This window comes from Aspergillus mulundensis (assembly GCF_003369625.1).
Source record: "Aspergillus mulundensis strain DSM 5745 chromosome Unknown scaffold_1, whole genome shotgun sequence".
In the NCBI taxonomy this organism is placed as follows: domain Eukaryota; kingdom Fungi; phylum Ascomycota; class Eurotiomycetes; order Eurotiales; family Aspergillaceae; genus Aspergillus; species Aspergillus mulundensis.
The window spans coordinates 1,879,718-1,902,719 of NW_020797889.1; the positions used below are offsets into that span (position 1 = coordinate 1,879,718).

Consider the following 23,002-nt stretch of genomic DNA (forward strand, 5'->3'; position numbering starts at 1 on the left):
CGAAGGATTCTTCAAGGGAAGAAATCTATGAGCATGCAGGGCCTCGGCTTGCTCCCCTTCTTTCGAATGCCGTAATGATATTCATATGCGTACCTGAGAATATCCACCTGTCTCATCCCAGTCTTCCGGGCGCACGACGTAGCGCCAGTGGCTCCGCAAGTTCCTGGATTGACACTTGAGCGCGTGTCCGGGCCACTGTCCGCGGGTTCCCGAACAAGATGGATATGATGGCTTCAATTCCAGGTTCCAGATTCCAGGTTGTCCAAGGCGGAGGTTCCGCTGTTTCTGAGGCGATATCGGCGACCACTGACCAGGACCGACCAGAACCACAAGGCTGGTGGGTTTCTGGTTGATTGTTGATGGTTCCGCTGCGATCCGGATCAGATAACTTTACTCGGACATGATCGGGGCGAGAGCTCGGGGCAAGTTCGGTAGCATTGGTCAGAGGGCTTGCGTTTCAGTAGTCCTTGAGAAACTTGTAGAGCATGCGGAAGACAAATAGCTAGAAAGGAAGTGGTTGACGAAGAAGGGGTTAAGTAGGTAGACTAACTGGTTGACCATGAGCAGAGATGAAGGATGAGGTGTTAGAGCTCCCAGGCTGACTCGAGGGCTAGGGCACTCGGACAATCACCCCTTCCACCTCAGTGCACATAGACCAGCAACTGGCGGATATGTAGACTTACAAGTACGGTATATCCCACCGGCGATAGTATAGCATACAAGCTCTTTACACAAAGCCGTATATGCGGTTGGGGGGGGGGGGGCAAGAGTTGGGTGTAGTGCTTTCAATCTATGCTGTTCGCCTGGCACTCAGGAAAACAACAATCCTGTAGGGTATTTTCATATAAAGCCTCTGCTTCGTAAGTCAAGTCAAAGCAAGTGTGAAATATCAAGAGACCTGAGCAGCTCGTTATTGTATTTCCTCTCATTGTTCTATTTTCTTGAATATCAGTGGTCCATAGCAGCATGGATAAATACACATTGGATACTTGCTTATATGAAGCATCATGACTACTGCAGTAGCGGGAAGGATGATTTCCTCAACGTTATGGGCGTGTAAAATTATAGGCTATACGGCAAGGATGCCAATCTTCCTAACTAGAGCTTTTCTATGCACTTGCTTAAGCGTATCACTGAGATGTCTCTCAACAGTAAAGTAGAACTCGTTGAATATAGGCCGCGGTTGGTTTCCAAGAATCATATTCATAACCGAAAGACACATATGCGCCGCAACATTCGCTTCAAGGAAATTTGGCCATGGTCGACATGCAGATTGTTTCAGTATTCGTCGACCTGTGTTCTCATCTTGCCGGTTTTCGACAGAGCGGTACGCAATCTATAAATGACTATGCCATAGCGACGGCCATACTGGGCCATCTTGAAGGACGTGTCGGCATTTATACTGCCTCCGGTTCTGACAAAGGCCTGCATGGTGTCAAAACCAGTCACGACTGTAGGAGTCATGTCGTTCACGGATATACAGAGCAGTGAATATCTGCACCTCGGCATGTTGAATTGGTGGCCTAATGTTTATATCAGACAATGCATTGCGCTTGGCAGTATCATTCTTGATTTCAACTCGGGGGTGCCTTGTGGATGCCCAGATGCAGTGCTGGCCTTATCAGCAGAATCATCTTATTGTGAGATGGCCCAGTTGCAAACCTTTGCATAGAATTATTCGTCCGAAACTGCCTTGAGATATTCTTTATCAGGAAAGAATTGTCACACTCCCTTTGTCGCACTGTTTCTGGCGAGCCTATCACAACTTCCAGTTGTGGATGAAGCCACAAAGAAAGAGATATTTGCGGAGTAAGAGTTGGAAGACATTCAAGACATAAACTAGCGAGACGAAAAAAGCTACGCCCCACTGCCAATGTGACACAATACTATTTCCAGGCATCGAATCGGCCCTCGCGGACCATCGTTGGTGTACCACGCATAAAGCTTGACCTGTCAAGAGGGCCTGTGACTCCAAGGCCGAAGTGATGAGAGGTACTCATTTCTGGTCATGTACTGATACCGGCGACAGGGTTTATACATAGGGTTCTATCTGGACCATGGCCGTCTCAATCAAACGGGTTGAAATTGAGCCTGACGCTTAGGCCTTGGCCTAAGGCCGGACGCCGAATATTAGGTGTGTTTCAAACGATAGATGGGGCATGAGATCATTTAGGTCGATGATGGCCGTAAGAAGCGCAGTTAAGCAGGGAAAAGGAAACGCTTCAAAATCTATCACGAATCGATCCGGCTCTGTGGAACTCTCCTGTGGGCGACTGACGCTAATGTATTCCGAAAGGAGAGAAAGCGCTGACAGATGATGATCATATGGATAAGGTTCCGAGTAGATCCACGGAATCTGAGCCCAGACTGGGGATCCTGGCAGGCTGGGTGCATGTAGTCGGAGTATTCGGACAGCGGCAGCCAAGGTACCCCAACAGGTTAGAAGCTTTCCGAGAAGCTTTCGACGATACACAGTCCACCTGCAGAAGACTTCGGCATTTGCATACCTAAGGCTTTCTTCGTTGCCACTTGTCCTTGATTTTGCAGCATTGTCAATCAGCTCTCTTTTCCGCCAGGCAACCTTTCGGCATCTACCAGGGATCCATGGCCGGCGCCTGCAAAGACACGTAGCAACCCAAATAATGGATAAGCTCCGAGGTCACCGGCTGACAGCTCTGAAAGTCTGATTTGAATAGATCCCGACCTTGACATCCCTGATGGTTTGCCTCATTCTGCCCTGTCTCATCTGCAATAAACGATAATGGGTAACCTGACCCAGTAGACTTTTGGCCTTCCTGCGGACTATCTTTGCGCCCCAGTATGACTCGACGCAGTCGGCAGTCTCATTGTTGTGCAGCAGTAGGTTGATTGTATTTGCAGGGTACCCCCTGGGAGATTGACGATCGGGGGCACCGCTCCTGCCAGCATTACTGCTCGACCAGGCCGGCATTATCTGACCGCGGTGGCTCATGATGCGAGAAGTATTCCAATCTATGTTCAAGCCGCATTATCTCGGCAAATAGGTGCAAATGAGCGTTTGTACTCCGTATATTGGTGCGAGTCGAGCGGATGCCTGAGAGGCACGCTTTTCTCAGTTAGTTATTAGTTTGCCCCAATATTTCCAGGGAAGAACATGTGATATGCGGATGTGAATGAAATATCTTGAAAGGAAAAGTAGACAAAGTCCATCAAGTTCAGTCACAAATTGTGAAGACGGAAGTAGAGGTAACCTTTCGGTCTAAACCTTGTTAGGAAAGCAAAGAGCTTGCCCCCCGGCCCCGGCCCCAGCCGCGGCCCAGTGTTTGGCGCGTCTCGACGCGTTTCGCAAGAACTGACCTCATTCATTCCACTCTATCTGAACACACCTAAACTGGGCCGAATTCATACTCTCATAACTTGCGACCATGGCCCCGCGCGACGAAACTATCCCCGACATCCCTGACGAACCGCCCGCTGAGACGGATCTGTACCAGATTCTGGGCGTCAAGGAAGATGCCACCCCAGAGCAAATTAAATCAGCTTACAGAAAGCTAGCTTTGAAACATCACCCTGGTACGTGATATTTTTTATCCCGTAAGGCGGTGCTAGATATCCGTGCTCGGCAGCTAACAGGGAAAAGACAAGGCCCCAGCAGATGCCAGAGAGGAGGCAAATCAACAATTTCAGAAGATCGCGTTCGCCTACGCAATCCTGTCTGATACCCGCAAACGACAGCGTTTCGATCTGACCGGTAGCACTGCGGAAGCAGTCGATTTGGATGACGACTTCGACTGGGTGGACTTTTACCGGGAACAATTCTCGACCGCTATTGACACAAACGCTCTCGCGACGTTTAAGAGTGAATACCAAGGATCAGAGGAGGAGAAAAACGACGTGCTCACTGCCTATGAGAACTACGAGGGCGATTTAGACCGGGTGTACGAGTCGGTGATGCTATGCAACGTTTTAGATGATGACGATCGCTTCCGTGCCATCATCGACAAAGCTATTGAGAACGGGAAGGTTGTGAAATACAAGAACTACACAGATGAGCCGGAGAAAAAGCGACAACAGCGCTTGAAGCGTGCACAGAAGGAGGCGAAAGAGGCAGAGAGGCTAGCCAAGAAGCTGGAGAAGCAGAAGGAGGCGGGCAGTGCAAAAGCGGGGGCGCGGAAGGGCAACAAAGGCGGCGCGATGGAGACTAATGATTTGGCAGCCTTAATCCAGCAGCGTCAGGCGTCTCGCGCCGAGTCATTCTTCGATCGACTAGAAGCGAAGTACAATACTTCAGGGAAGAAGCGAGTGGCGATGGATGAGCCTCCAGATGAGGCTTTCGAAGCCACTGCTGCACGACGGAGCTCAAAGAAGACGAAGTCCAAGGCAAAGGCATAAAGGGACCGGGATAAGGCATCGAATTGGGTCATGGTTTGTCATATTTGGCTGGGATTGGGCGTATGGTACATGGGAGTTCACACTGCATATGCACTGTTTGGGATAGTCTAGCTAAAATTCATGGTTTGTCATGCATGATCTTCATGAGGTTTTCGATCCTTCTACTGGTGATACAAATACCTCAATACGGAATATTTGCCTTCGCCCAACTCTAGGTTCGTCTCAGCCACATCACACGACAGCAAGCCCCGTCAGTCCCTTTACCGTCAGTGACTCCATGACTCCGTAGATCATAACTCTTGTGATTGCGGATGCCTGAATGGTGCTGTGCGTCATTTCTACTGCATTCCAACTATTGATCGACTAGGAAGGGAGCTGCAGTGACACCTTTTGTCCGACAATTGAGGCCACTTTTTCTCCGCCTCCCTGAAGCTGATCTGCCCAAGCTAACGAAAAGATGCAAGGGAGCCGGGGAGATGTGTGGACACTGGACAACGTTGAATGAGGGTGGCCTACTTGGCTCTATACCCCGCATGCCGAGCTCGAAGGCGATCCATCCTGTTTCCCCATGCGAGCTTCAGATTCCCCGCGATGATTTAACTTGACTTATCCCGCCTGACTGTTTTCCTTCTCGCTTCCTCTTCCACCTTTTGTCTTCCATACTAAGACGGCCCTGCTGCCCTTCCTTGGAAACTACTGTCTCCGTCCTCGTCCTCACCCGACATTCGAGTCACAGCAAAGATCATTCGCCGTGATTGGCAGGGAATCTTGCAGGAATCTTGCCGCGGCTTGATTTGCAGCAAACTATCGGCTCCGTCGAACCACTCTTCACCCGCGGTGTAGGAGCCAAGGACAGGCCAAGCCGGAGGAAACTCACAGAATAAAGGAAGCCCGATAGGTTGTGAGGCTATCGCGTGCCCGCGGCGACCGGGATTGTGTCCCTACGCTGGGTCTAGATCCTTGATATTCACCAGTTTTTTTGCACGTGGAGGAGATTCCCGAAACCCTCTTTCAGCTTGAGTTACGGTCTGTTAGCTGCAGCCTAGCTTGCTTGCCCAGCATTGGGCATATATCAGACTTGATACCCCCACCTAGCTTCAATAATTCGTCCAAATAACTAGGTAAAAAAAGTCCGAGCTTTTACATCTGAAGCTCCAGCTTTCGTGGAACTGACAGTCGACATTGAGATAGCTCTCCACAAGATACAGCTTTATCGCTGTGTCGCTGTGAGGTCCGTTCTCCACAGCTCTTCAACAGCCGTGGGCGGCGCCACCCACCAGAATGCCCTCTAATCGCAGGCCCGGCGGGCTCGCCGCTGCCCTCGAAGAAGAGCGCCTAGAGCTTGCCTCTGAGCACCGCAGTTCCTCCACGCATCGCAACTCGACAACGGGCTATGCACCTCCAAGACGAAGCATACTCGACACCGCCACTGGTCCCTCTCCCGGGTTTATCGCCCCACGCCATGGTTCCATTGCGGGCATCGGTGTTGGCGTAACTCCGCCCGCTGGACGCGGCTACCAGGATTCGCAATCTCCCCAAACCTCGTCGCCGCTGCCGTCGCCCCCAATGCCGAATGAATCTACTGAGACACCCTCGTCTTCAGCCTCTTCGACACCATTATCCACACCAGTAACGACTCCCAAGGCCCCGTATACCAGTTTGAAAACCGCCCCTCCTCCTCTCAAGCGTCCGGATCCGCCGGCTACCAAGGGCAAGGAAAAGAGCGGTGATAAAAAGACAAACTCTCCAGAAACAAGAAGGCCAAGCATCCGTTGGGACTCGGGCGTCGATATGCCGCCCAGTGCTAGTGGCTCGAGGCGATTCGGTCCGCCGGAGAAGGCCCCTAGGTCGCTTCCTGGTAAAAATGCCATGGCGGCAGTGATGTCTGGATTCGATCTGAAGGTCGGGTTGCCGAGTTTTAGCAGAGGTCGGGACTCTAGTCGGAATGCTTCGAAGAGAGGTACTTCGTTAGATTCGCACCTTCCTTCCCCGGCCAGGAGAGCGCAATCCGGCTCGCCCGCGCGCCGCCTGCCTAACTCCAGCCTTCGCACCCCGGTATCCGACACTCCTAAACCCGCGGCCGATAAGACAAAGGAAATCAAAAGCGAAGGTACCGACGATAAACTTCTCCAGCTTCCTGCATCTCGCCGCGGGTCTACCGAAACGGATGCTAGAGGCTCTGCGTCTGGAGATGAACGATTGTATGACAGCGATAACAACGCCTCTGAATCCAGCGAAGAAGAGGAGGATTCCTCTTCGAGCGGTGACGAATCCAGCCCTGAGAGTAATACTGAAGAGGTGAAGCGAGGTCGGAAGAAGACGCCCGGCCGAGGTTCTTCAGCGGAAGATTCGAAGACAGCTTCGGATGAAACAAGTATGTGATTTATATATGCTTCTTCCCAAGAACCTAACACGAATCGTCCCTTGGCTGGTTTCAGTGTAGCTAAACTAACCATCCGTATAGACGACGAGCAAACCAGATTCAAAGGCCCGGAATTGATTCACTCCTCAAAAACTGGCCCCATGCCGAAGTCGCCAGAGGTCCAGCTCCAAACGGGCTTCGATCCTCCATCGGTGCTCAATACGCCCTTTGGCTCCGATGATGAAGCAGAACTATCTGACATAAAGCGTGCTCAGAAGCTCAGCATTCAAATGTCGAGTATTGACAATTCGGTCCGCAACCGATCAATCAGGACTATCATTCGTGGGGACTATACCAGCATGCAGGAGGATGCCGAGGGAGGTCGGCGACGGCAACGAAAGTATCTAGTCACGACGGATCTCAGCGAAGAGTCCGTGTATGCGCTAGAATGGACAATAGGAACGATCTTGCGAGATGGCGACACCATGTTCGCGGTTTTTGCCATGCACGAGGAAACCGGTACGCAAATCGGTGAGGGTTACAAAGCGACAGAGGATGTTGCCGCCGTTGTCGGGTCTCAAACGGCCGAAACTGTTCAAAAATCACAAAATGACTCGTCAAACCTTCCTCGGGCCCTCTTCAATCGTCTGGGTTCTGGAACAGATAGCAGGCCTGGCTCGGTTGATGCGCGGAGAATGTCCAAGGCGGAAGCCGAACGTGCACATGCTGTTCACCTCATCTCGCAAACCTGTGTCCGACTTCTGAGGAAGACATTACTCCAGGTTCGGGTTGCTGTCGAAGTGATACACTGCAAGAGTCCCAAGAATATTATCACGGAAGCTGTACGTCTACTGCCTCTCGATACTACACCCCTTCGCGCTAATATCTTGCTTTAGATCGACGGGCTGGACCCTACACTCGTGGTCGTTGGGGCAAGAGGACGAGGTGCGCTGAAAGGGTAAGTCTCAGTATTCGCCATGAACTGGAGCAGAGCGACTAATGTGTTCTTCAGTGTACTTTTGGGGTCATTCTCAAACTATCTGGTTCAGAATTCGTCTGTTCCGGTCATGGTGGCGCGAAGGAAGCTGAAGAAGAAATCAAAGACGAATGTGCGCCTTTCCAACAACTTAACGGCACCGAAGAAGCTTGCGGCAGCAAGAGTAGACTAGCGAGGCATTATTACTTGACGACCTGTTTTCTATTATCTGCATCCGAATACCATCATGAGTCGATGAACTGGCGCATAAACTGGAATGGGAAGGGCTATCTTAATTTGTTCTGCGGAAGGTTCTAACTTGCATATCCAACGTGTATAAATATGACATTACCTTAATGAGAATGACTTGATGAAATGATAAATATGTGTTGGGCTGTATACTTCGTAGCTACATAGTTAGTTGCTCCAGCTATGATGACACATCACGTGGCTCCGTCCTCTCCGCCAACTCGACAGCGACGCCAACGCAACTTCCCCGACGGTGACGGACGGCTTCAAACCAAGCTCTCCTCTTTATTTCCTGCCCTGTTACTCTCTCTCGGCTCTACTTGTTTCTGACCGGTGCTCGCCCCGGTTTCCTTCAGCCATGGCTGACACTCTCGACCCCCGAATGACCTCCGTCCAGCCACGCATTCGCTACAATACCATCGGAGGCATCAACGGCCCCCTCGTTTTCCTCGACAATGTCCGTATACCTGCTTGCAAGCTCTACCTTCTTTCTTGCTTGCTGGTTTATATTCGGCTGTAATTTAGAACCTAATAGTCTGCTCAACTAGGTCAAATTCCCCACCTACAACGAGATCGTCTCGTTGACCCTGCCTGATGGAACTGAGCGGTCGGGTCAAGTTCTGGAAGCTCGAGGTATGCTCTCCTTGCATTACGGGATGCTGGTATGCGTATAAAGATTCTGTATAGCTAATCGTAGCTTCCTTAAACAGGAAACCGAGCTATCGTCCAGGTGCGCAGCATACGACAGCCGTAGCGAGTGAGCTTCTTGGCGGAGTACTGACGTCGATTGCGATCACTAGGTATTTGAGGGCACTTCAGGTATCGATGTTAAGAAGGTATGATGCATCGGCAACTCTGTTGTTGTTGAGGTTGGGAAGGGACCAGCGCTGACGTTGATCGCCTTGGTAGACCAAAGTCGAGTTCACCAACCACAGCTTGAAGCTGGGTGTCTCCGAGGACATGCTGGGCCGTGTCTTCGATGGTTCCGGTCGTGCTATTGACAAGGGTCCTAAGGTGTTGGCGGAGGACTACCTAGATATTAACGGTCAACCTATCAACCCATACTCGAGAGTAAGTCTATCCGACACCGAAGTATTGAGAGCGCTGGCGGTAACGGCGTGCTGTACAGGTGTACCCCGAAGAGATGATTTCCACCGGTATCTCCGCTATCGATACGATGAACTCCATTGCCCGTGGACAGAAGATTCCCATCTTCTCCGCTTCCGGTCTCCCTCACAACGAGATTGCTGCTCAGATCTGTCGCCAGGCCGGTCTGGTCAATCGGCCGACGAAGGATGTCCATGACGGCCACGAGGATAACTTCTCCATCGTCTTCGCTGCTATGGGTGTCAATATGGAGACTAGCCGTTTCTTCACTCGTGACTTCGAGGAGAACGGCAGTATGGAGCGAGTGACACTCTTCCTGAACTTGGCCAATGACCCGACGTAAGTATCCTGCGCTGATATGGTCGATTTGTCATATATCTAATTGAATATGCTATAGAATCGAACGTATCATTACGCCTCGTCTGGCATTGACCACGGCTGAATACTACGCTTACCAGTTGGAGAAGCACGTTTTGGTTATCATGACTGACCTGTCGGCCTACTGTGACGCTTTGCGTGAAGTCTCAGCTGCTCGAGAAGAAGTTCCGGGTCGTCGTGGTTACCCAGGTTACATGTACACTGATTTGTCCACCATTTACGAACGTGCTGGGCGAGTGCAGGGCCGAAATGGCTCCATCACTCAGATTCCCATCTTGACCATGCCTAACGACGGTAAGCTGGGACATCAGGCCTATTCCGTCGTAAGCACTGATTTTTTATATAGATATCACACACCCTATCCCCGATTTGACGGGTTACATCACGGAGGGTCAAATCTTCATCGACCGTCAACTGTACAACAAGGGCGTTTACCCTCCCATCAACGTCCTACCCTCCTTGTCCCGTCTGATGAAGTCTGCCATTGGCAAGGGCCGTACTCGTGACGATCACTCCGATGTCTCCAACCAGCTATACGCCAAGTATGCCATTGGACGAGATGCCGGTTAGTGATGTTATTCTCATGCCCAATAAACCAGCAAACTAATTCCTCTTGAAACAGCCGCCATGAAAGCCGTCGTCGGAGAAGAAGCCCTCTCCTCTGAAGACAAGCTCTCCCTTGAGTTCCTCGACAAGTTCGAGCGCACCTTCATCAACCAATCCGCTTACGAGTCCCGCTCCATCTTCGAGTCCCTCGACATCGCTTGGAACCTCCTCCGCATCTACCCACCCCACCTTCTTAACCGTATCCCCAAGCGCGTCCTCGACGAGTTCTATGCTCGTTCTGGCCGTAAGATTCCTAACAAGGATACGCGCGACAACTCGGTTCCTGAACAGGGGCAGGACCAGACCACGGATCTTATTGAGACTTAGATGAGCACGAGTAAGGAGTTGCTTATATCTCGTTGATTGATTGTGGCTGTGATATTATTGATTGATATCCTTCTGATCTCTTGCGTCTTGTCTGTGCTGTCCATACATAAGCCATACACTATCTTACCGTTCAAGATATAACCCAGTTGCCGTCTTTGTATAGTGACTATACTAGTTTCAGGCGAAAGAAGAGAGCAAATTGCACAAGATACGTAAATTCATTTCTCTATTGAAGACAATGTCGCTTTTGAAGTGGACTATACATCTAGGACACGCGCAACGACGGGGAATCTATACATAGATTCTATTATCCAAAATTTGTACTAAACGCTTTGTATCAGCATTGTGTTCTTCATTTCATTTCGCACTCGTCATTGGCTTAGAACCGCAAGTCCCAGCCAATCTGAGGACCCAGCTTGGGAAGGGACTCGGCAACGCTCTCAACGTCCTTGTCACCTCTACCGCTAACGGTAAGAACAATGTCCTTGCCCTTGCCCATAGTCTTGGCCAACTCGATAGCACCCCAGATGGCGTGCGAGGACTCAAGAGCGGGGATGATACCCTCCGTCTGGGCCATGGTGCGGAAACCAGAGAGAGCCTGAGCGTCTGTGGCGGCAATGAAGTGGGCGCGGTCGCTGTCCTTCCAGTTACTCAGTTCGGGGCCGACACCAGGGTAGTCGAGACCGGCAGAGATGGAGTGAGTCTCGGAGACCTGTCCGTGCTCGTCTTGCAAGATGTAAGTGCGGACACCGTGGAGCACACCCTTGCTGCCGCCTGAGAGGGTAGCGGAGTGGCGGTTTGTGTCAATACCGTCACCGCCGGCTTCGACACCGAGAAGCTTGACGCTGGTGTCCTTGGAGAAGGGGTAGAAACTGCCGACGGCGTTACTGCCACCGCCGACACAGGCGACGACGGCATCGGGCAGCTTGCCGATTTGTTCTTGCAGCTGCTGCTTGGCCTCGTCGCCGATAACGGACTGGAAAGTGCGCACGATCGTAGGGAAGGGGTGAGGACCGATAGCAGAGCCAAGTATGTAGTGGGTTGTGTCGAGGTCAACCACCCACGCACGCATGGCCTCGTTGACAGCGTCACGCAGGGTTCGGCTGCCAGCATCGACTGCAACGACAGAGGCACCAAGTAGTTTCATACGGAAAACGTTCAGTGCTTGACGACGCACATCCTCCGCGCCCATGTAGACAACACACTTCATGCCAAACTTGGCGCAAACGGTCGCAGTGGCAACACCGTGTTGCCCGGCGCCAGTCTCTGCGATGATTCTGGTCTTTCCAAGTCTCCGCGCAAGGAGGATCTGACCCAGAGCGTTGTTGATCTTGTGACTACCAGTGTGGTTGAGGTCCTCACGCTTCAACCAAATGTTAGCACCTCCGACATGCTCGGTCAGACGGCTTGCAAGGTGAAGGCTACTGGGGCGTCCCATGTAAGGGTAGTATGAGCGATACTCCTCCCAGAAGGAAGGGTCCTTAAGAGCACTGTCGAAACCCCGCTCCAACTCGGCCAGGCAGTCCATCAGAGACTCGGGGACATACTGTCCACCGAACTCACCAAAACGCGCAGGCGTTGCGCCAGGGTTTCCACCACCGTTGAGAGCTTCGAGTTGGTCACCCAAGCCAGGGCCGGAAGGCGTATCCTTCTCCGTGATAACGTCCGTAGGCTGAGACACAGGGGGCGTTTCGATCTTCAAAACGGGTTCCAACACGTTCACCTCACGAGTCAACGCACCCGCAGTATCTCTTTCCAATCGGCGACCAGTGACACTGGAGAGGTACTCCTCGGCTTTCTGGGCCGCCTGACCAGCAGGGGCCTGACCAAGAACAGTGATGATCTGGCTACCAATGACGACGCCTTCGGACATTTCCTGGACAGAAAGGAAGTGCTCGCGGGTGCTGACACCGAATCCCAGCGCGGTAGGTACGTTTCCAGACCACTTGTGGACACGGGCGAGAAGTTCGGGGATGTTCGAGCTGAGCTGTCCGGTAGCACCAGTCACACCCATTCTTGAGACAACGTAGATAAAGGAATCGGCGATCTTGCACAGAATCTTCATGCGAGACTCGGACGTGGCGGGGGCGATGAGTGGGACGTAAGAAAGACTACCACCCCGAAGTCAGCTCAATTCCATGTATATGAGTCGCGTAAGTCATACCCCGTGCTTGTGCAAAGATCTCTGAATCGAACGGCCTCCTCCGGAGGAAGGTCGACCATAATGAAACCATTGACACCAACCTCCTTGCAGTCCCTGAGCATACGCTCCTCACCGTAGCTCAGCATCGGGTTGTAGTAGCCCATCAGCATAATGGGTGCCTTGAGGCCGCGGTTTCTCGCGTTGCGGACCATCTCTAAAACGGTGGAGACTGTGACACCGTTGGCAAGAGCCTTTGTGTTGGCCTTCTGGATAGTAGGCCCATCGGCAATGGGATCTGTGAAGGGAACGCCCAATTCGATGATGTCTATCCAATTGATCCGAGAATGTCAGTTTTTGCTGGCAAAACCGGGAGTGCGACAACGGTGGCGCGATGAGTCAATTGATTTCGGAGGAATATGCTTACCAGCACCTCCATTTTCAAGTCCAAGAAGGATATCTACGGCCTCTTCAATTGTGGGATAACCAGCTGTGATGTAGGCGACGAGAGCGGCACGCTTCTCCCGCTTGACCTTCTCGAAGGTGGCCTTGATGTGCTCCATGATGGAAGGTGGGGGTGGGGAAGAGGGGAGCAAAATATCGGGGGGAGGAGAGGGAAAAGGAATGGAGAGAGGATGAACGGAAGGTTATGAAACTTGAAGGACAATGAGTCCAGATCGAACTTGAGCGGGCCAATTTAAAAGAGCGGCAGACAAAAGAAAGGTGAAAGCTGCGTTGACTCACCCTTGCTCTGCGCATGGAAGCGACTCCGAGGGACTCAATGAAATTGCTGGTCAGGTGACGTTGGTGGCGATAAGATAAGAATCTAGCCGATACCGGCCAAAAACTGCTCTACATTATATAGAAGAGTAGAATTTGAAGAGCATTGGAGAGGAAGGTGAGTTCTCGAATCACTATTATTGGGTGAGATAGACACGAAGTACTATAGTACTGGTCACTTGGTAACACAGCCTTAGAGGTAGAAACCAAACAACTGTCAGAAACGCCAAAGCTATGCAGCGGAGAACCCAGCCAAAGATCAATAGAACAATTAAAGATCACTAACAATCAAGAAAGCACAAAAAAGCAGACATGGTATCCCAAATAAGAACGCGTTCCACACTTTTCCAGCCCGTAATGGTATCCCAGTCCTGCGAGGTGATAAGGAAAGACAGCAGCGCCACCCATGCAGCATAGTTGTACATGTATCGTAAAGGAATGGTATCTCAATGCCCCGTATATGCAAAACCAAAGGAATGGATAACAGATCATCTATAATGCATCATGTCAAAACGTATAAATCAGAAAACAGGGGGCATCAAGACATGAGAGTAGTAAAGGAGAGACGTGAAATCGTTGCGAATAGTCATCAGAACCATAGCCGGACAGAAGCTTTCTGTATGCAAGACGTAAATAACCAAGCGCGCCATGGTATCAAATGAAGGAGTGACGAAAAAAATGTAAATATAATATGCAAAATGGTATAACGCCGATGAATGCAATCAGCTCGAAACACCTACTCGGCTCCCTAATGTCCCTGATGGTGACCGGGCATAGAGTAGGTCATCGGAGGCATGTAGTTGTAGTTGCCAGGGTTCGCGTTCACGGTCGGAGCCGTGGCCAGTGGGTTAACTTCCCAGCTCCTTGTGGCCGGCCCAGTGGGCGCAAGCTGTCCCGGATGGCAGACGGTAGTGTAAGAGTATGGCGCAGTGATACTCGAGTATGGTTGGCTGACAGTGGGTAAGATTGTTCGCACTGGTCCTTCGGCTTCAGTTGGAGGGGAGTAGACTGGGGCTGCTATGCCTGGGTGATAGCTGCTTGAAGGCGTGCCTTCGGACATCGACTGCGGAGAGGCAGCACTATGACCATCAGCTCCAGAATCGGACGCCGGCCCGGTACTGGGATAGTTTGATCCGATGGGAGTGGGAAGAGCCCCAGCGGTAGAGGAGTAGCTGGCGGACTAATCAATGTTTACGTTAGTAGGAGAACGACTTGATGTTTGATGTAGCGGCTACTCACATATTTGCCAATGATCTTCTTCAAAGCATGGCCCAGGATCTTCCAGGGAAAGACCTTGACATCCTTCTCAATATTTCGCGGCTTCGGTGCGGGGAATCCCATGATAACCTTGAAAAACTCTTCGCTGTCTGCTTTAGATTTCGATACGGTAAGAGGTCTGAACCCTTCCAAGTTACGTCGAATACGGTTCTTCTCCTCCACTGTGAAGCGGACTCCAACGAGCGATTCAAGAAGGTAAATGGTATCCACACTCGTGATGAAACACTCATCCTTGCCTTCCCAGTAAATGCAGCTTATGCAGATGCTATTCGGTGCGCGTTCTTCGGGGGTAACGGGCTTGAAGTCAGCGTGGATAGTGGTGCCACTCTGCATGCGGGTGAATTGGACCAGACGGCGCTGAGCAATTTGCTCCTCCTGAGTCCAATTTTGGGTCATCGTGTTCATGTCCCCATTGAGCTTCAGGATGGCTTTTGACGGATACATAGCATAGGGGTTGAATGTCTGTGTTTGAATCACAGCAGGTGCTTGCTGTAGGGTGGAGGTACGGATGAGAGTAGGGTTCGAATGGCTTGCCGGGGATGATGGCTTTGGCTGGCAAACACCACGTCCGACGGCGTATCCAGAAGTTCTCGGATCGTGGTTAACCGAGAGAAAGGATGAGTTCCACGAAGGTGCCATGGGAGAAGGGGCGCGGATAGAAGGTTGCGAGTTCGTCGATACAGTCGTATACTGCGTAGGGCCGATGCGAGGCGAAGAATCTGTGTGATATGAGGTAGCATATCCGTTCATGGAAGGAAGCGGCTGCGAATACGGCGAGTAAGGCGCAGCATAGCTTGATGTTTCCTCCTTAACCTGCACCGGAAGGGTCGACGCGCGTTTGATTGGCCTGGAGAGGTTATCGGCAGAGAAAGACGAAATCCGCCTCTTCCGACCCTCGTCAGACGGTGACTGCTGTCCGGCATGCTCATATGTGTAAACGCCCACTTGGAGGGTCGTAGCTGGGCATTCATTTTGGCCGCGCATGGCAACCTGAAGAGGAACCGCCAGGGAGGGTGAGCCCGTGGACATAAACGGAGGGGTATCCACAGAGAGAGCATATTGGAAGTAAGAATCCCGGAATCCCACAAAGTGTGGATTGCACTCGCACTTCTTCGTTCCAAACACGATGTACAGCGTTGCGTAGGGTGTTGTGTGAAGATCGTAGGGAGACTGGAGTTGCACGAAGACTCTGGTGCCTTCGGAGCCTCTCTGTGGCGAGTACGAGAGAACCTCTGGCAACTGGCAAGTTTCCACGGGAATCACAGGGGTCTGCTCATCCTCGTAGGAGCTAGCATACTCGGGTTTCGCCATGTATGGAACGCAATCTGACATCTGACTTATATGGTCGGTCATTGGAGATGGGGCAAGGGGAGTGGACATATAAACGGGCTGGCCGTATGTAGAATAGGAGGCGCCATCCTGCAGAGATTGGGCGGAATCGCAATCTAAGACTAACATTAGTATATCCATTTCCCCGTCTGCCACAGAAAATTGGAGGAAGGGACTTACCTAGCACAGCCGCTTGTGAGAGTCTTTGGAAACCAGACATAGACAAGGAGGGTTCAGACTTGGCCAAGAGGCCGCCTGAAAATACGTCAAAAAAGTGGGACTCTTCAGGATCTGAGAACTCCAAGGTCTCGTCTAGAATCAAGGGCGTTTGGAAGTCCGGGTCGAACTATGAATCAACCAAGTATTAGCAGATGTCGTACGTAGCAGAGATTCGAACGAGCAAGGTGGGAACCATCCGTTCTCCCAGCGAGACAAGGGTTGAATCAAGACTCAGATTCCGAGCAGCCGGGAGGAAAACAGAAGAAGGCAGCAACAATGGTCATTGGGTAGAAGGGGAGAAACAAGAGGGCGCATCTGCACTCACCAGAACACCGTGTGTCTTCGAGTAAGCCAGCTTGAAGGTGTTGCAGAACCTGCAACGAAACACAACAACCTAAAGAAGCGAATGACAGCGAATTTATTCAGAGGCAAACGATAGTGCGCCGGAAAACCTGCAGTGTCTCCTCCGAGACAAAGCGAGCGACGACACGAAGCGAGTGAGAAGAGTGGAAATGACGACTTTGGATCAGTGGCAGGTGCCCAACGATCAAGACCGAAGTTTGTGAAGGCTGCTTGCAGATTGAGAACCAGGCTCAAGCCACGCTGCTGAAAGATATTTCAAAAGCACCTATAGGAAGCCGATTCCCAGCTGAAAGCGAGATTATGGTCTCAATATGGCCAAGCCCAACGGGAGCAGAGTGGACGTCCGTGGCCGGGTTTCAGAAAAGCGAGCGGATATTGGGAGCCGAACGGAGACGGAAGGGCTTGACGTTATATCTCGTCCTCTTTCGTCTTTCTCAAAAGAAATAATGGGTTTCACCTGTTACCCAGGTCGACAAGTTTCAAAAATGAATAAAAATCGGGCGATGAACTACCCGCCTTGTGAGTACGAACCACACACACCTCTTAAGGCGATAAAATCGGATCGCTGCATCCACCAGCAAGACTCACCAGAGAGCTGATAATGAATCAAGTCCGTCACCGGGGTCTCGGTATGCTAATATGCAAAATGCTCACGATAGGAAGCGACTGACGAAACGCACTGCAACAGAAAAGACGTCAACAATAAACGCCAACCCTAAATGACGATCACAAGGGGAAGTAAAATTGCATGAGAACCACCGCTGACACTAATCTCGCTCGAGGTCCCTTTCTTTCAAGGCACGATTTGGGTCAAGCAAGGAGGGTAAATGAAAGGAGATACGAAGGAGAGCGGATGCAAGGCACCACAGCCTTCAGTGGCGAGGGAAAGGGACTCCGTTCACTAACCTTAACAAGCAAAGGGGGCTCAGGCAAGAGATCTTTTGCTGTATTCTGTCAGAGTTGGTGTGCTCAACCGAGACAAGGCTCCACGCCAGTTGGGTCCAGATCGAACCCTTCCAAAGGCTGGCGAGAAGACAGCAGTATTGGAGGATTCACGAACCTGAGATCCACTCTTCCGAGAAAGTTGAGACACTTGAGAAGCTCAAGAACGATGACGACAAAGTGCAGATGGTGGTGAGAGGCGCGATTTGATGATCGTTTCAGTTGCACCGTCCACGGAACAAACGGTGTTGCTCTACAGCCGGAGGCTTGAGATAACAACAAACGCGCAGCTGCGTGGTCCACGCCAAACAGGAGATACCGACTGAGGGCACTGATTCGAGAAGCGAGTTCTCGAGGTGTTGTCCTGGTCGTCTTCGACAAATAGGGAAGCGGGGGGAGTCACGGGCGAGCCGTAAGCGAAAGCAACAGCGAGTGATTCAACGATGAGCGAGCGCGTTGATATGCGTGATTAGATATTAAAGTATCCAGCCGTTTCTTCTTTTCTTCCAATAGTCCTTCCGATTTGCAAAGTTTGAAACCGAATCCAAATTCCAGTGTTGTCTCTCCAAGCGTCTTAGATCAACAACACAACACCAAGGTAGCGAATGTAAGATTACTTCGATGCCAAACCAAGCGAGTGTGATAGCGAGCGAATGTAAAGCGAGTGAATAAAAGAGACGAGGATATTGAGCGTATCTTTAATTTGCCATAACAGAGGAAGTTATGTGAGGAGGGGACGGTAGATGAGGAGAGGTAGAGTTGGCGGCGGAGTGGAAGGATTTAAGGTGACCAAAGCGAGTGAAGGTACCCAGAGGCTGATGGATAAAATAGGAAAAGGAAAAAAGAAAAGAGGAGGACGAGAGAAGTTATAATAATGATTAAGATCCCTTTTTCGCACTAAGCGTGGTCAGAGAGCAGAAGAGCAGCACTGGGCGGAGTGTGGCGGGGGCTCCAGGATGGGAGACCGTGACTCGAGGATTTGCGGCTTGCACTCGACGGGCAGACAGACAGACAGATGCATCAGATACGGATCTTACAAGTTATATTATCTCTATTAATCTGTTCCTCATATATTTACTGCTATTATTCTGAACTGGGCGAATGACAGCAGCCACCCTCGGACCAGCAGCAGGCAAGCCATGGGCCATGGCAGCAACTCAGCCTCTACCCAGGGACGGGATGATCAAACCTCTTCCTCTTCTGCCCACAATGATCCCACTTCCACTCCCACTCCTCGGCGACTCCCCATCTTGGATCCATAAACGGTGGTGAGGTCACGGGTGGCGGAAGGGCGTTGGGCTTGCAGGAGTCGGACTCGGATAATATCAGCATTACCTACAAAACAGTCAGGTTTATTATTAGACAGGAACTTGTGCTCAAAACAGACTAGACCGGAATCTCTGGCAGTTCGGACTTCCAGTTCACTCGGTTTAGGCGGCCCACGCCGCCCTGTACAGTGGACCCTCTAAAAGGCAGCAAGAAACCACTCAGCGCCGGAGAATGCTAGATAACTATTATTAACACCGCCATATCATGACCAAATGCTCTCTTGGGCATCGATAACCGTTAGAAATTAGGGCTGCGACTCTGAAGATCGGATCGGATACCCTTCTTTGAGGTACGGAGGACCAGGTGTTTACCCCGTATTTATTATGGTCGGACGTATCGGCGTAATGAATCGTAACAAGCAGGAACTAAACTGCTTTGAGGACCCCTGGCACCAAGCTGGCGGCTTCCCCAGAAGAGTCAAGGTAGACGAGCCTCCAAGCCCTTAGATAGCTTTGAGTTTCAACTTTTTCCCATTCCTCTCTAGTCGCTTCACTGGCGGGATGATATCATCCAGCACGGCGGTCCCCCGGGCCCCGCGGGCGGAGGGTCTTGTTAAGTTGTTAGTTTTCCGTTTGTACTATTGTAGGGACTCGGAGCCGGGGTTGGCAGCAGATCCATCTTTGCTACTAACAGGTGCCAAAATATGGTGAAAGCCTTACTCAAAAAAGACAGATCTCCGAATGCTCAGGCCAATAATTGTCAATACCCATCGTCTTAAGTAATTCTTTGAAAGCAGAAAGCTTCCGGAAGTTGGAACCCGGAAAGAATAAGTCCGCCCTCCACTACTGGGACTCTGGGAGAGCAGGTCCTGAGGTCACAGGTGAACCTCGGGAGTAGAAGCTGGGATCGTAGAGTTTTATTCTTAGCCCCCCCCACCACCTTTCCTGCTCGGGCAATTGCCAGAGCTCAAACTTGAAACGCGCTCCCTCGGTTTCTTCTTTCTGGGACAGGGCTTCTTACCTATTCAGGTCTCCTCCGTCTTCTGATCCCCATCTCAGGGTCGCGATAAAACCAATTCCCCGTCCATTGCTGCTCCATCTTCTTCTCCTCACGCGGCTCGCATGGTGTTAGTGGAGCCAACGATCCCGGCGGACCAGAGGGATTTGCAACCTGCCCGGAGTTTCGAAGAATCGAAGCTCTACGAAACTTCGAAGAGCACTCCACCAATCCACCAAGTAGATTGGACAGCCAACGGTGAGGCCGTCGTGAGTCGTGACACGCTCTGCGGCTTCAGGAATGGACTTCCTCTGCCGAAATCTCGCGAGGCGCAGAAAAGCTTTGATTTGCGCTGTGATGAGCAAACACGATCCTGCGAATGCATCTCCGGCCAGTCAGAAACAACGACTCCCATAATCATCAATCAGGTTGTCGCCCGTGGAGCCTTGTCGTGCAGGACCTGAATGATCAAATCCCTGTCACCCACGCTGTGGCGGTGATTTGCACCAGTATCTTGAAATCCTGTCGAGTTGTTGACCCCGCCGTTCTCGTCGTGGCTCGTCAACCAGTCAAAACACAAGTTTTCTCAATAATGCTTTGGAAGGACACAGGTTATGCGCACTATGGATAAGATTAAGGCTCATGACTCGAGAAGTGGCATTCGCTCAACACGCTTTCACCGACAAGTACACCAACAAAACGTCCATCCATCTTTGTCTTGGCTTCCCGTGTTTTCCGATGAGGGCACCATTTCTGACAAGGGACCTTCATACCAGATCGAGACGGCGGTTGCTTAGCGGGGGATCTAAGATGCTAAACATAGCAAACCTTGCATTTGGCTCCCACGCGATGCAAGAAGTAAGCGACCTTATTGGAGGCAAATAAGGGAAATGTGGAGCAGACCCACTGACACCTCAACGACTGGTGCATTCGGTTCAATCGGTTGTCCTTCGAATCCTCCGTCTGCCTTGGATGCACTTCTATTCGCCCAGGTCATAATGGCACGATGGGATGCACAAAAGATCCTTGTGAAATGATCCCGGTCAAGGTTGTACCTTAGGAGGTATGGTAGCACTGCTACCGAAGTCACGCTGCATTGTTACCATATAACCGGTGGACTGATAGCCTTCAATTGCTTGAGATAGACTGAAGATTGTCTGCTGACCATCGTCACCTCTCTAAGCCCGAAGCCACCATTCTTATTAACTCCAGTAGATACACAAGGTTGAAGGGTCCGTATTGTGGCTGCCAGGTTGGATCTTCGTCAAGATCGGAACCCTCAACCCTACCGCGGTCAATCCGAGTGTCATTATCTGCGACGGCGCACGGTACCCCAAGGACCCCGTCGCATCAGGTGATCAAGCATCATTCTAATAATGATGCTGTAATCATGAGACGAGCGCCATGAAATCCACAATTGCCGTTTTTAGCAGGCGCAAGCTCAAAGGCAAAGCGGAATACGAGGAGAGCACCTTGTGGCACACCACTTCAGAGGTTGGTCAGAGGTCTCAAGCCAGGTGAACAACGGGTCAAGCAACCCTCGCCAAAGTGACGACATGTGCTTTTCCGAAGGGCACTTCTACGCCCGACTTCATGAATCCCAAGCCAGAGGACTGAGAGGAGATTCGCTCCAGCTACTTTGGAAATGCACTCATGTCTGACTAACCAACAATGGATACGAGCTTCTTTTCCCATGATTCGAGCACGTTTCGGCATAGGGGCTGTGAAGAGAAGTGTACCGTCACTACTATGTCCCGAGGGAAAGCCACCTGCCATACAAATAGTAGCCGGTTCGCTTCGTGTCTTTGAGAGGCAGAAAAATAAACCAAATCGTTCTTGCAGACTTGCATAAAGTTATCGCAGAGTGGACCCGACCTAATCCGCCCTTATGGGGAATGAACGACTTGGCCTACTTTACCCCGAATCGGCTGGCAGACCGGTGGCATCACGAAAATCAGGGGAGAACGGTGCCTTGGCCCATGGCCCATGGCCTGGATAAAAGTGAGGGGCAGTTTACTCCGTGCAGAAAAGTCCAATCACTGTTTAGCTGTTAGACAGGCTGGCAATAATGCTAGCCAAGCGCTAATTGACCCGTAAGCAAGACAAGAGTAGCTTTCAAGCGCACAACAGCGTTGAGAGGATCCAGCAGCGGCTCCCAGGCAAATATTATTCCAGCGAAGAGTTTTACAACTGATCTTCATCATCCGTAGTATCGACCGGGAACGCCCTGTTCTCCGTGGTCCGTACTATGTTGCCTGTCATGGTAAAAGAGCCGAGGTCCCTTTCTCGGCAAATCCTCGGCCAGGACCAATTACATACGTATCGAAATCCCACTTGCAGCGCACCGCCACCAACTTTACCCTGCGGAGCAAGGCGCGACGAGGACGGTGGGTGTCTGTCGATCTTCAGCCACTACTCAAATTTTCCAGCTGAACATTTACTCCGTAAGGGTCTCCGAAATATTTGATAGTCGGGTTCGGAACCGGGAAACAAAGCTGCGGAGACTAACTCTAGGGTTTGCACCGCCGCCGCGAGAGTGCTTGAGTGCCGAACCCCCGACCATACGGGTACTCCGTAGCCCGTACGGAGTACATACATACAAAACGGGCTGGAGAACAGTACGGAACCCACACGGAGTACAGCGTACTAGGGAGCACTGGAGGCTGGACTTCGCCATCCACGCGCAGAGAGTCAAACTATTGAAACAGAGATAATAGACTGGATTAGCGCTCAAGGGCTTATCACGACAAATAAAACACCCAGCGGTCCAGAAACTGAGTCGTGAGGTTACGTTAAGGTTACACATCACCGCCTTAGGGTCTACAAGAAGTACAAATCCTTCAGGTCAGCCGCAGACATGTAACCTCGCCGGTCTCTTCTTGACGTTTAGCATGGTTCTCTATGATGTCTAGGAAGATTGCCGCCTCAGCCTCTCCTACAAGAATCCTGCGGTTGACTTTACAGTGACGAAGCCTGCCCTGCTCGCAAGCACAGTCATAGGCATCGTCCTAGCCCTGGAGCCTACCAGTCAGGGTCGATGAATCGAACATCGGGTGACCAAAAGCGACGACAATTTCTGTTCTTATCGACATTCCAAGGGAAAGCTGCACGTTGCACCTTGCATCCTCATTATACCGAAGCGCAGTGCACTGAACGCAGGCAACTCGGCTCATCTTAAGCACATTCCATCCCTCGCTTCCTGCAGGGGAAAAGTAAGACACGCAGCGACAAGACTTCTGACTTGCCTACATTCTTTTCAACGTGACCTAGCCCTGCACAACGCAACGCTTTCTTGATCGACATGATACGG

At 51.3% G+C, this 23,002-nt stretch overlaps 5 protein-coding genes across 5 annotated transcripts; 3 read left to right on the forward strand and 2 right to left on the reverse strand.

Moving 5' to 3' along the window:
- Nucleotides 1-3,404: 3,404 nt before the first annotated feature.
- DSM5745_02126 (DnaJ domain protein) lies at nucleotides 3,405-4,371 on the forward strand (the record flags this gene model as incomplete). Its single annotated transcript, XM_026744142.1, has 2 exons — nucleotides 3,405-3,552; nucleotides 3,620-4,371. 2 exons carry the CDS (start codon nucleotides 3,405-3,407, stop codon nucleotides 4,369-4,371), a joined length of 900 nt encoding a protein of 299 aa, XP_026607305.1.
- A 1,281-nt stretch (nucleotides 4,372-5,652) lies between these two features.
- DSM5745_02127 (universal stress protein family domain protein) lies at nucleotides 5,653-7,902 on the forward strand (the record flags this gene model as incomplete). Its single annotated transcript, XM_026744143.1, has 4 exons — nucleotides 5,653-6,745; nucleotides 6,836-7,575; nucleotides 7,630-7,691; nucleotides 7,746-7,902. 4 exons carry the CDS (start codon nucleotides 5,653-5,655, stop codon nucleotides 7,900-7,902), a joined length of 2,052 nt encoding a protein of 683 aa, XP_026607306.1.
- A 414-nt stretch (nucleotides 7,903-8,316) lies between these two features.
- On the forward strand, nucleotides 8,317-10,376 carry DSM5745_02128 (H(+)-transporting V1 sector ATPase subunit B; the record flags this gene model as incomplete). The annotated part of the gene is made up of 9 exons (XM_026744144.1): nucleotides 8,317-8,415; nucleotides 8,507-8,591; nucleotides 8,669-8,688; nucleotides 8,759-8,794; nucleotides 8,868-9,029; nucleotides 9,088-9,404; nucleotides 9,463-9,737; nucleotides 9,790-10,008; nucleotides 10,066-10,376. 9 exons carry the CDS (start codon nucleotides 8,317-8,319, stop codon nucleotides 10,374-10,376), a joined length of 1,524 nt encoding a protein of 507 aa, XP_026607307.1.
- Nucleotides 10,377-10,755: 379 nt separating this feature from the next.
- trpB (tryptophan synthase TRP5) lies at nucleotides 10,756-13,079 on the reverse strand (the record flags this gene model as incomplete). Its single annotated transcript, XM_026744145.1, has 3 exons — nucleotides 10,756-12,487; nucleotides 12,541-12,844; nucleotides 12,944-13,079. The coding sequence occupies 3 exons, from the start codon at nucleotides 13,077-13,079 to the stop codon at nucleotides 10,756-10,758; spliced, it is 2,172 nt and encodes a 723-aa protein (XP_026607308.1).
- A 965-nt stretch (nucleotides 13,080-14,044) lies between these two features.
- On the reverse strand, nucleotides 14,045-16,123 carry medA (transcriptional regulator medA; the record flags this gene model as incomplete). Its single annotated transcript, XM_026744146.1, has 3 exons — nucleotides 14,045-14,476; nucleotides 14,536-16,019; nucleotides 16,084-16,123. 3 exons carry the CDS (start codon nucleotides 16,121-16,123, stop codon nucleotides 14,045-14,047), a joined length of 1,956 nt encoding a protein of 651 aa, XP_026607309.1.
- Between the last annotated feature and the right edge of the window lie 6,879 nt (nucleotides 16,124-23,002).